Source organism: Gymnodraco acuticeps, unplaced genomic scaffold (assembly GCF_902827175.1).
Source record: "Gymnodraco acuticeps unplaced genomic scaffold, fGymAcu1.1, whole genome shotgun sequence".
NCBI classification, from domain to species: domain Eukaryota; kingdom Metazoa; phylum Chordata; class Actinopteri; order Perciformes; family Bathydraconidae; genus Gymnodraco; species Gymnodraco acuticeps.
In genome coordinates this window covers 1,420,337-1,433,362 of record NW_022990559.1, presented here as the reverse complement: position 1 = coordinate 1,433,362, position 13,026 = coordinate 1,420,337, and the positions used below count along the sequence as shown (strand labels likewise).

Sequence of the window (13,026 nt, the reverse complement as noted above, 5' to 3'; positions counted from 1 at the left end):
AGCCCACAGACACAGTAATACAACAAAAGTGACAAGGTCCTAAGCAAAAATAAACTGCTTTTTTAAATGAATATATTTTAAATGATCGTTTGATTTAGTTACCAGCCAAAAATAAATCTTTAAGATGAAAATACCAAGTTATACTGCAAATCCTCAAATGTGGGGTTATCATGGCAGCAAACGTTATGCGTCCTTTTGAAACACCTCTGAAATCACTCAAACCATTCAAAGACACTTGCATACCGATCCTTTAATAGGTACGACAGTTGTAGCCAAAGCACACAGTAAGCCACCAGTGAGCCGCGCTGAGGAGTTTGATCACAAGAGAAGGAGCGATAATGACATTGAGATTGATACACAAGTGAAGGCAAGGTGTTCGAGCAAGGTGTCGGGGTATACATAGCACTGAGAGAGAGAGAGAGAGAGAGAGAGAGAGAGAGAGAGAGAGAGAGAGAGAGAGAGAGAGAGAGAGAGAGAGAGAGAGCAGGTGCTGCTACAGGTAGATTAAAGGCTGTTAGAGTGGGGATCCAGCGAAGGAGGGTTGAGAGACTAGGAAGGAAACCACACAGTGTGTTTCAGAGAAAGTGAAATCAAGAGACACACTGAGCAGATGGCTGTAAGAGCGAGATCACAGAGCGAGGACAGAAGAGCCACACACACACACACACACACACACACACACACACACACACACACACACACACACACACACACACACACACACACACACACACACACACACACACACACACACACACACACACACACACCACACACACACACACACACACACACACACACACACACACACACACACACACACACACACACACACACACACACACCAAAGTGACTCTGACTGCCGCCCCTGTGCACAGTCACACAAATAGGAGCACAGCAGGTGACAGCGTGACGAGCCAATAGGGTGCGCACTGTGTGTTAAGAGGATTATTCGCAGGGTTTGGGGCACGTTCGCAGTCATGAGGTGTGTGTATGTTCATTTGGTCTTATTAACCACCTGAGGAAAGGGTAAGGTTGCTCAAATATGTGTACATCTTATTTATTCACTTAAATTATATTTATTAAAAGCTCCTTAGAACACAAGATGGTGTGTCTCATCTCCCTGGGAGGGCTGTCTTTCTGCTTTGAGATGCTGAGAGCAGAGCTGGAGGCCGGATGGAGGCGGGACCACCCGTTGAGAAGTGACAACGTCCTATTAGTGTCTCAGAGAGTCTGCCAAGCGTTTACTTTCTTTCCAGAATGTTTGTGTCCTACTTAATGAGACTGACCTGTGTTCCCAGAGGTATTTTTGTCATTTCAGCAAGGAGAGTCTCACCATCTTGGAATAATATGAGCTGGGCTTTAGTTCAACCTTCTTACTTAAAGTGGACCTATCATGCTATAATTGAAACATATATTGTAGGGCCATACCTATATAAAACATGTCTGTGAAGTTTTTTTTTCAAAATACCAAACAGATCATGCATTTTAGCCATGCCTCATTTCGCTCCATTTGCTTTTTTCCAGCCCTGTTTTTGCAAGGGCTGATTCTGTGACTACAGCGCCACTTACAGGCCTGGCATATGTACTACAGCGTCTCCAGCGCTTTCGAACGGTCTCTCATTCCCCTGATAGGTGGAGAGTTGCCCATATAGGCGGAGCACCCCTTTTCTGACATCAGGAAAATTCAAATAATAATCAGCTCCGTTGCAGCCCCGTTTTGAGAGATTTGGGTATGGAGGAAAAGAGAGCGGGTTGTGTTTTCTGACACTTGGTGAGTTCCCTGACACACCGGGGACACATATTCATGTATAAAAGACGTACAAAACTGCATTTTGCATGATAGGTCCCCTTTAATTTATCCACAAAAATAAGGTTAGAAACATCAGTGTTTTTATTTAATGTCCTTGGTAACGTGGCTTAGTTAGTGTCTGTGTAAATATATATAATACATATTTTATTATAGAAATCTAAAGCTAGCAGCTTGTTAGCTTAGCATTAGCACAAAGACTGGACAAGGCTCAGTGCAATGCTAACAAAATGTCCTATTAGCAGCACTACAGCTAATTTATAAGCAAGCTATATTTAGTCGGTTTAATTTGTAATGTTAAATGTTGATGTATCTCAGATAACCTAAGCTAAGCCAAACCGTTGTTGACAGAGGATTAATTTGTACTCTACAGACATGAGTAAAATCAAATGTACTTCCAGCTAGATACGTATGGAAATAAAATCAGCCAGAGAACGACGACCTTAGCCAGTTTATTCTCACATAAACTAACACACCTACTGCACTATTTATCCATGGGGGGGTCCAACCTGGGGATCCAGCCCCAATGGGGGGGCGTCCTTACCTGATAAATGTCTGACAGGCTGCTGCTTCCAGAGTCGCTGGTGATACTACATCCTGAGTGGCTGGAGGACACGCGGGTCACCTGTGGGTGCAAGCCGTCGGCCAGGTGAAGTCTGCTGAAGTCTGCGGGGAGCTGCACGTACACGGACACACACACACACAACATACACACAGATGGTCAGTATCAGCCAGCTCTGCAGCCACCGCTGGGGACTCGCGCTAACACTCGCGCTGGACGCTAGCCAAGTAGAGACACACTCAGCGACCTTCATTTTGTGTGAAGATATATTAGGTACTACATGGAAGTTATTATATTTCCCTTCGTTTATTACTCATTTGAAAGTGGACAAAGAGTCATTTTGATTAACTAAACAGTGTTTTTTTAAAGATTATATTGTATTTTTTGCCTTGGGTTTATACACAGACTCCTACTAATATTGTCCCTTTAATTATAATTAGAAAATACACTCATATTAGAGAAGATTGTCTTTACTCCACAGCTGTGATAATGCAATGTTAACGGAACAAAAGAATAACAATTAGTCCCACCGCAAGAGCTCAACTCTACATATAATTGATTATCAAAGCAAAGAAGATGTTAATTAAATCATCGGACTTACTAAGAATCAGAAGCTTTTATCAAGTTGAACACAAAATAGGAGCGAATAAAAAATGTAAAGGCATTATATGTCATCTAACATGTCTCCTTAAAGTCTTATTGTCGAAGTGAGATAATAACAATTCAAATGACATATTGCAGCTCCTAATACTTGTGTAATCAGTGGAACTTCTTAATATGAAGATATAAACCAAAAGGAAGCGCTGCCTACATCAAGGATGAAATACCCTCATTAAAGAAACTCTCATAACCTAAATAAGCACGAGGCAGTAATGGGGGAAGCCCCTCTGAGTTATTCATAGTGTATAAAGTAACAGAAAGCTGTGCTGTAATTAGCCACAGTGTACATGAGCCAACCCACTTTCTCTATGCAGATGACCCTACAATGTCAAATAGATCAGAAAGAAACCCCCTGCTGGTGGTTTACGATGATTAGAAGAACAAACTTAATGTAAACAACCATGTTTGAGGGTTATTTGAAGTACTGTATTTATATGTAGAGTAATAAAGGCCAACTATATTTTTTTTATAAGAGTATTTTCCACTTTTTCTGTTTTATATAATTAAAAGTTGGCGTTATGACTGTTTAAAACAAGGACATGTTTAACTATTTCCTGACACATTATCGACAAAGTGCTTATCACTTAACTGAGAACAAAATCCCCAAAATATAACAGTTATATTTAGTTAGTAAAATCAACATTTTAAAGAGGTTATAGGTACTTTTTCCACCTTCATTTAAATGATTAAATTAACCCTCCTGTTGTCTTCTTTACTACTTTGACACATTTCCCGCTCTTATGTGCCCATCCCCCAATATGGATCACACCTGGCACACGCAATACATGTTCAAAGTCTATTCTTTGTATATTTACTGCAGTTTTTCATGTACCAGTAGTCTGATACAATATGTACAGTTTGAAAGAGTGTTAAATGAAATTTGGTGATGATTAACGGTGTTTGTGTTAATGTAATAGCAGTTAAAACAGGACCGGTCAAATTTTACCGCGAACACCAAAGTAAGGGGGGGGGGAACGAAGACAATAGGAGGGTTAAATCATACCCATAATGATATTATTATTATTATTATTATTATTATTATGACTTAATCTCAGTATTAAGCTGTCTAAAGTCTCATATTAAATATAATAATGTGGTATCTGTAAATATTATGGTTAACATGTCATTTAAATGAATTAAATATGTGGTTTTATGTGCAGAACATAGTGTTGTCAAATGAAGCTCATGACATCTGACTGGAAAGCCACAGGGTGAATTATGAATTTAATCAAACTGTGTCAACCGGTTCATAGAGCCTATATATGTGAATATTTCATGGCTAAATGTTTTATTTACAAATATATATTTGATACTCAGCAGGGATACGGCCCAGAGCCACTTTACACTCGACTTCTGGCTGCAGCGGATCATCAATATTAAATTCTTTACACCCTAAAAGTCAAATGTGGCTGATTTATCTGGGTTGCTGCATTCATCATATGATATCAGAGAGTGAGTTCAACAGTATATTTACAGGCTGTTTGATTTCAGATCGTGGATCGTATAAAAGGATTTTGACTTATTTGAAATGTTTCTTCTAGATAGCAAAAACTTAACCCAGCTCTGATAGTAGATAAAAGCCAGACTATAAATGTCATTCGAAAATACTGAACTCTTCTCCAATAAATCCTGATTTGACACAGGAAAGATTGTGCAGTCAGTAGCCAGGCTTTTAAAATGTCCTAACGGAGGTAATTAGTTTCTCTGAAGAAAAGTCATCTGGGTGTCAGTGTCATCTGCGTCCAAATGCACTTACGCTGTAAATAACAACACTGCCTCAGATATTCCGTTTTTTGGGGAAAACAGACTCAACAGCGGCGACACTATGAAGTCTCACTTGGATGACAAATGGAACAGATCGGAGAGAAAACACATCTCGGGAAGTTAATTTGCAAGTCAATGGGTTTGAGGCATGATCTGCTCTTGAGCGAGAGAACGTCACAGCTTCTGAAGCGCTCGTCGGTTTAATTAAAAGAGCTTTGGAAAAATGGGGGGGGGGGGGGGGGTGGGGGGGGGGGGGGGGGGGAAGTGTTTTTGCTGGGAGAGATATCACAGAGAAAGTAGTAACAAAAATCTCAATATTCATGATTTTCCCTTTGAGAGAGAAAACTGAAGAGGTGTAGTGGCACTGAATTGATTTGGAAGAAGGTGTGACGAGATATTTGGAGAGCTTTCTGAAGAAGATAAAATAAGACTCACAAAGTGTCACTGACAGAGAGTGAGAGGCAGCTCCTGCAGCCCTGAGGTGTGATGTGACTTCACTGTGTCAAAGATTGCGATCACTTTTAATTATCTGCCTGGCTGCACTAACCAAAATGGTCGACCGGAGGGCCAGTCAGTCAGTCCCCCCCCCCCCTCCTCGTCTGAACGCCTCCAGCTGACTTCCCTGTTATTATTACCGGCCGGGCATTATTGTGTGAGGGTGACCAATCTCTTTGTCTGTGTGTAACTGCGGTGATAAAGCCTCATCACATTTCCTTCTGATGACTTTCGGGAGCAAAAGAGATTATGGTGCGGTTTATCACGGTCTGTTTGAGCTACGACTCACAATTTATATGTATTACTGGACATCAGTAAGCCCGCTGTGGCTTTGAGGCTTCATCTTTATTGGGAGAGGGACTACTAAAGCATTATTGGGTTTGTTGACAATAACACAAGTATTGAATAGCAGCGTTATCCCTTGTGGATAAAGAAGAATAAAGACTACCCTCCTGCACAATGAAAAAACAAACCTCAACGTCAATAAAATAGCTAATTTATTAACATATTTTAAACAATTTGGGTGCACTTTCAATGATTATAAGTGCACTGTGGGTTAAATTAATTAAACATTCTCATTATTGAGAGTACAATACGTGGTCATGTTGACTGTGAAGCCATATCGACTTGGTCTACATGTCAATAATAATATTCCCACTGGTTTCCACAACCAGCCAGAAAGGTCCCACCTCCTCCAAACAAATGAACGACAAACCCCACCCCCTTTAAGAGGGAGAGATAAAGGGAGGGCAGGGAAGCAGGATAAAGGGAGAGGATAATAAACACCTAATCCTTTCTCTCCACTCATTTAGGTCATCTGTCTGTCGCCCAATAAGCCAGGGTCCATTCAGTCTATAAGCATGTGGGCCAATGACCTCCTGCCAATGGCATGCAAGAGACTGAGCAAAGGAGGATGCCAGTACAATAATAATGACACACAGTCATGACTATTTTCCAATCTGCAGGACAAGGACACGCGTGTTCAGTGCGTCATTAACCCCGATCCAACTGGAGAGCACGCTTTTGTTTAAATCTATGAGTGATACGCTCACAATCAACCATAGCATTAACATGTGATCATGCTCCTACCTTGTCAGCCTTTCTGCACAGCTATGCTCCGAAATCAGTGCTCTCTGGCGACCGAATGAAGCGAGCTCTGCAGAACCGCGAGCCGAAATACGTACAATCAGCTGTCACCGGAGGATTAGGAAGCTCGAGCCACAACACTCCCCTCTGCCTACATGTGAGCAGATGTGGCGCTCCCTTAAATTACACTGTAGACCTAATGACCTAGATTGCTGGGTGGAAGCCCTTGGTGGCTCTCAATCTCTTTACTGCCTTCATATGCTGGGGGGGAATCTGTGCTGCTGCACTACATGTCCAATATTGGGGTTGGACAAGCTCCGACAAGCAACCATGGATGGTGTAAAAAAAATATTGAGATGTTTGAAAAACACCTTCGCCTTTGCACTGAAGGGAGTAACAATTCAATTGTTGGTTTACAAGGTTTGAATTATTGAGCAAAACATAATACCACAATGATTTCCAGAATCAAGCAGATAAAAGCGCCTGACGCTCTGCTGCTACTTGTGGGCTCAACTCTATCAACTTGTTAAGAAATGGAGATCTGCCAATGTCGGAAGGCTGAAGGATAGCAGAAACATCCCAGAATCTCCCATGTCCATGGTGGCAGCGTCTCTCTTTCCTGAGCCCATCGGATCAAGAGATTAAAACCCCTTTTGGCGGGGGTGTCTGATGAAATGGGCCTGATATGCTCTCTGGGCTTTCCCCTCCAGTGGCAGCTCCACCAGTCAGGGCCACAGAAACCAGCAGTCAGACACGAGAGGATGATTACCTACGATGGGGTATGCAGTCCACTAAATACTATCTTGCTATGTTATAATAATTGTTGTACCAGATGTACTTGAAGTAAGCTTTTCCTGCCTAACGAAGGTTGGTGGATGTGCGACAAATCTCCAGAAAGTGTGTTTGTTTACTTTGTGTTTATATCAAATCATGTTTTTAGCATGGTTCTAAAGAACTGTGTTAAATTATTGGCAGAGAGAAGGGTCTTAGTTAGTTGCCCCTTGTCACCATATATATTTGATTTGTTATCCAAGCCCAGCACAGCTAACACATTAGCACTGATGTCTTTTTACGTACACTATTTCAATTAAATGCTCAAAGATATGCATCATAGGCCAAGCAATCAACGCAAGATAAAGCAATATATGTTCATAAAAACCTAATACATCAAGTGTACTATGAAGAGGAACGTCAACGTGTGCCTTGTTGCAGTAAAGATAAAATGCAGAATGGAAATGGAAGGTCTCTAGGGGAAAGATAAGCAAATGGGGAATTACACTATGTGGCAGCCACTGGTCATGAGCTGGTGATGCTATTACTGTAATACGATCCGCTGGCTGATATTGACTCTACCCATGGTGGGTTTCCTGCTGGGCTAAATAAACATTTGTTTAAGCCTCTATTAGTATGATAAAAACATTAAAAAAAACCTATGAAGAGCCAGGCAGAACGGATACAGATGGAAAGGGAGATCTGTCCCTTTAAAATAATAGACAGCGTTATTAAGTTATGCCTTGAATACAGCAGCTAACGTACACATGCTGAAAGACCTTTATACAATGAGGTCATCTTGATATTTCACTAATGTTATCAAGGTTTGATCAAATGTACTTTAACTTGCTGGCTTATGTGCTTTCTTCGTCTAATTCTGAGGGGCCTGTTGGTCGGGCTTTCAGGATATTGAAGCTGTGGAAATGATTTGAATGCGTATAAGTGTTGAATTAGCATACAAGCTACTTCAGGAAACGTGCTGTTTTGCTATTCCTTGTCAAAGGTTTTTACCATATGATACGTATCTTAGGATATTCTTTAGCATGTAGTGGCTACTCATTGGCTGAGTGCTTGTGCTAGTTTTCTAGAAAACCAGTCAAATCAATGCTTAATGACCAACTTAAAGAAAGTATTACTAAATGAAACCGCACATACTGAAGACTAGATTATTACAATCATACTGTATGGGGGGTCCTTCCTACAACCTCAAGAGTTGTAAGGGGAAATATTACTATCCACATCTGATAATAGGCTTTGGGTACATATTGCAAATACAAATCACCATAGAATTTATACGCATAACATCTTTAAACACAATGTTAAAATCAGATGGTTAAATATGCATATTCTACGGTGTTGTAATAAAAGAAACCTCTAAGAAAGAGATTCTTAGAAGACCAGGAACCCATGAAGGCCTCTGAGAAAAGCTGCACACACAAAGAGGGTAAGATATGTCATAAAACATGGCACATCTGACTATCCTAGGAATATTAAGATGATTCTTCATGCATCATCTTTCCTGTGCAACCGTCCATCAGGATGCTTTACAGCCCTGCCTCTGAGTGTGTGTGTGTGTGTGTGTGTGTGTGTGGTCTCGACGTGTGAGTGATGCCAGCAGCGCTGACAGCAGATCAATCCGTTCACCATTCAAGTTCAGATCAGCTCAGCCCTCCGTCTGCAGGACCTGCCTCCAGCACCACGGACAGCGCCACCATCTGCAGCCTCAACACACCAGACTACTTCAGCTGGTGAGGCTAAAAACACTAAATATGCCTCAAACATATCAACTGTCTGTCGACTTTCTGTTTTAAAGCCACATATGTTTGCATCATGAAAGTGCTTTCAGGTAAAAAGAGCTCCTAGGGGGTTAATAGGTGGGGTAACTGCATTTAGGGGAAGCTTCATCGCTGCACACATGACATCACCTCCTATTAAAGCCCCCTGATATATTACTTATACAGATTTATCTCCAATGCATATATATATTCGACACCTGGTGTGATTAATTTAACAGGCTCATCTTAGGACCTACAATCACATATTGTCATCGGAGTGCGTCGTAAAACATAACGAGGGCGCAGATGTTGGTCGTTAAACATACAAACATGTGTACCGCTGGATGTGTGTGTGCCAAGGGAGAAAGCATTATCCATGATGAATATGCACGCGTCAATAAGATGATAAGTGTGATTATTAGCCACATATTAACCTGGTTGTCGTATTTGTTTTCATTTCTAAACAAAACTAGTTTTTTACGAGAATGAACTACGCCTATTTGATCGATAGTGTGTGTGCGTGTGTCTGCGTGCGTGAATGACAGCAAGCACATGGCGGCCGTTTCTAGTTCAACACACTGACACACATCTTTGACTCGGTATTAACCAGCCTCTGTCCTTGGCCTGCCCGGCGTTCATTCATCTTGTGGAGGCTCGATAGAAATCCGATGCCCATGCCGGTAATCATATCTAGAGGGTCATAAATGAAGGGGGGGGGGGGGGTAAGATAAAATAAAAAAAGACGGAGCGAAGCCGTCGATAGGCTACTTACCGGGGTTTTATCTTGCTGGCTCGGGACTCCATTGCTGTCTGATGCCGCTAATGGTTTCATACTGAACAAATGTGGCTATAATCTAGCATCCCCGGACCGGCTATGCTTCAGAGCGGAGCCCCATCTTCCTCCAAGCCGCCTGCCCTCCCCCTCCCTCGGCTTGACAGTGTTGGGAGTATCCGCTGTTCCCTGGCCTGATTACACTCTCCAAAGCAACACCAGACACACAGCCTCCCCGCTGCTTCCCACAGAAATATCTCAGAGCAGAAAAAAATATCCTTTTTTTATCCAAGCAACGGCAGGTTTTTCTCTCCGCGCTCTTGACAATCACATCTCCAGCCGGAGAGCAGCGCCGATAATAAAGCCAAAAGAAAAGAAAAAGATGAGAAAAATGGCTGACAACACTTTCACTCACGTTTGCTCTCTCCGCCTTTCTCCCCTCCTTCTCCCGAAAGTAAAAACACGGGGAAAAAACGCGCGCATACAAACGCCTTTATGCACCATTAGATGATGTGAAGACCGAGGCGCCTCCACCGGGTAACGTTAGAGCCAGCGGTTTGTTTGTAAGGGGGGGGCGGGTGTGTGTGTATGTGTGTCAGAGGGGGGGGGGGGGGGGGGGGGGAGTAGTGGGGAGTAAGGACCTCCTCCCTGCCAGACAGTGATGCTGTAAGAGCAGAAACACTGTGGCTGTGCCCCGAGTGCAGACAGAGAGATGAAAAGAAGGGCGGATGAGAATAAAATGTAAGTGAAGAGGAGGAGGAGGATAAAAGAGATAAAGACACAAAGCGCAGGAGAGAGGTGGGAGGAAGAGATTCAGATATGGTAGATGGAGATGGATGGAGGGGCACATCAGTGCGGGTATAATGCCATTATCACGCTCACTTCGGCACAAGACCGAGGCTGCAGCCGGTTGGCATAGTAACGCAGTGAAGGAAAGCTATTTCCTGGGCGGGGAGACAGAAGCACTTCCTCTGGAGAGAGTGAGTAAGAGACAGATGCAGGAAGAAGGGAGTATAGCATCATGTGATAAGAGGAGTAACATATGTAAACACTAGAGGGGAGAGAGAAAAGAGGAGAGGCAGTTACGGAGGGAGACAGAGAGAGGAGTAAAAGACGGGGAGAGAGTATAGTATAATGTGTTGAGAGAAATAGTTGAATATGTACACAGAAGACGAAAGGAGTAAAAGAGGGATAATCTGTAACTATTATGATACTCATTCAATCGTTTCCAATGCAACATATTCTCTGATTCCAGCCTTTCTAAAATAGAGGATTTGCTTCTTTCCTTTTAATATTCCATTGCAAATGTGATATGTTTGGGTTATTGGGAAAAAACAAGATATTTGAACATGTCACACTCGTCTCTGGGAAGTTATGATGAACGAATAACCGATAAACCAGACCACTGAGGTGCACATTGTTCAATAAGGACAATAGTCGTTGCAGCCCAAACTGGCAGCAATGATGTCACTGTCACTCAGCTGGTGTAGCCATGGCAACTGTGAGCACAAGCCTCCTCCCCCCCCCCCCCCCTACACACCCTCCAGGGCTTTCAGTTGCTGTGGCGACGGAAGCAGAGACATGGCAAAATGGAGGGTAGGCGTGCGTGTGTGTGTGTGTGTGTGTGTGTGTGTGTGTGTGTGTGTGTGTGTGTGTGTAGTGTGTACAAGAGCAGGGACAGTAGAAGTGGCAATAGACTTCCACTTCACCTTCACTCAGCTGTAGTGCAAAGAGCAGCAGCGTCACCAACCAATAAACAACATGCATCTTGGCTTTGTGAGAGCAAGAAGGACAAATATAGTGTGTGTGTGTGTGTGTGTGTGTGTGTGTGTGTGTGTGTGTGTGTGTGTGTGTGTGTGTGTGTGTGTGTGTGTGTGTGTGTGTGTGTGTGCTCAGGTGGCAGGGCATGCCTCTTGAGACTCTGGATGTGGGATGCACAGCAGGGCCGGTATGAAGTCCCCTGAGACAGAGACATGAGGACATCACAGGGAACAATGGGGGGTTTAAAGGAGACACGGAGACAATAGAGCGGCTGCAGTTCATATTCACATCGCTCAATAATCAGCAGTTCACTTCACAACCAAGACACACCAATGAATTGATGAATACCAACTAGAGCTGTCATCATTGACGCATCATAGCAAATTGTCACACCCTAAAACATTTGCTGTCATTTTGTTGTCATGTCATTTTTCTAAAATGTTGACAATTATTTTCTGCTGTCTTTTTAAATTGCTGTTATTTTCTTGTCATTTTTTTGTTTGGAAAAATCAGGTCAATTCCTTCTAGTGCAAATAAATAAATACTTTACAGTTTAAGAAATATAAACAATTGTTTTAGTATTAAAGCATCTATTCCTACTACTACGATGACAATTTGTCACGTTTAAAAAAATCTCAAAAGTGACTGAAATTAGCTTTTTTTAAATATATTTCATATTTTATATACTTTTTTGATTGTATATTCATCAAATATAGCTTAAAAGACAAACAATAGTGATAATAATGCTAATAATGGGCAGCTCTACGTGATGTATATTCATGCGCGAGCATCGAGATGCAGAATCTCAACAACATCTGGCTGTAATTTTGCAAAGAAATGTACAGAAAACAGCATTCAAACTCCCACAAAGATACAACTAAATGTGATTATTGCACAAAAAACAATAATCCAATCAAACCAATGAAGCATTCGACACAGATGTTTCGATGTATGCAGACGACTAAGGCTGGACCTTTTTGTTGTTCTGAATATAAAGAGCTTGGCTGCTCTCCCTCAGACAAAGCCCAGAAAGCAGCGCACTGCTTACTGGTTTGTTGGAGCCGCTCCAGTCAAAGTACTGGGGGAGCTGAGTGGGAGGGGGGGGGGGGGGCTGGAGACCCGGTATGACATCACCTCTCCCGCCGCCAGCCATGATGTAATGTATCACAACAACAAAAAAGCTCAGGTGCTTCTCTGTGCAGCCCGTTCATTAACATCTCAAACAAACGCTTTGGGGGGGGGGGGCATCATTACATCAGCGGCAATGGGGTGGCGTCTGGGGGATATCAGACCTTCCTGCCCAACCCCCCCCCACTCTTAAAGCTTTGAACTAACAAGCCAATAATCTCTCTTTTTACTGACTAATCACAAGCTAAAGGGAGCGAGGCAGGGGAGCATCGATCGTACAGGAGTGCGACAGTGACGTGAAACACACCAATGAGAATAACAATAATGCACTGGTGCTCAATAGCTGTGTGCTAAATGCATGAGTTGGAGAGAGGGGGGGGGGGGGGGGTCCTCTGCCATTTGTAAACAGTCTGTGAACCCTGCGTGGCTTCAATTGTTCCAT

At 42.7% G+C, this 13,026-nt stretch overlaps 1 protein-coding gene across 1 annotated transcript in view; it reads right to left on the bottom strand.

The window, feature by feature from the left end:
• rapgef2 (Rap guanine nucleotide exchange factor (GEF) 2) overlaps nucleotides 1-13,026 on the bottom strand; it is a 119,660-nt gene that overhangs the window by 30,289 nt on the left and 76,345 nt on the right. Inside the window, 1 exon segment of the mRNA XM_034227598.1 lies at nucleotides 2,355-2,486. Within this exon segment, the coding sequence (XP_034083489.1) occupies nucleotides 2,355-2,486 (132 nt within the window).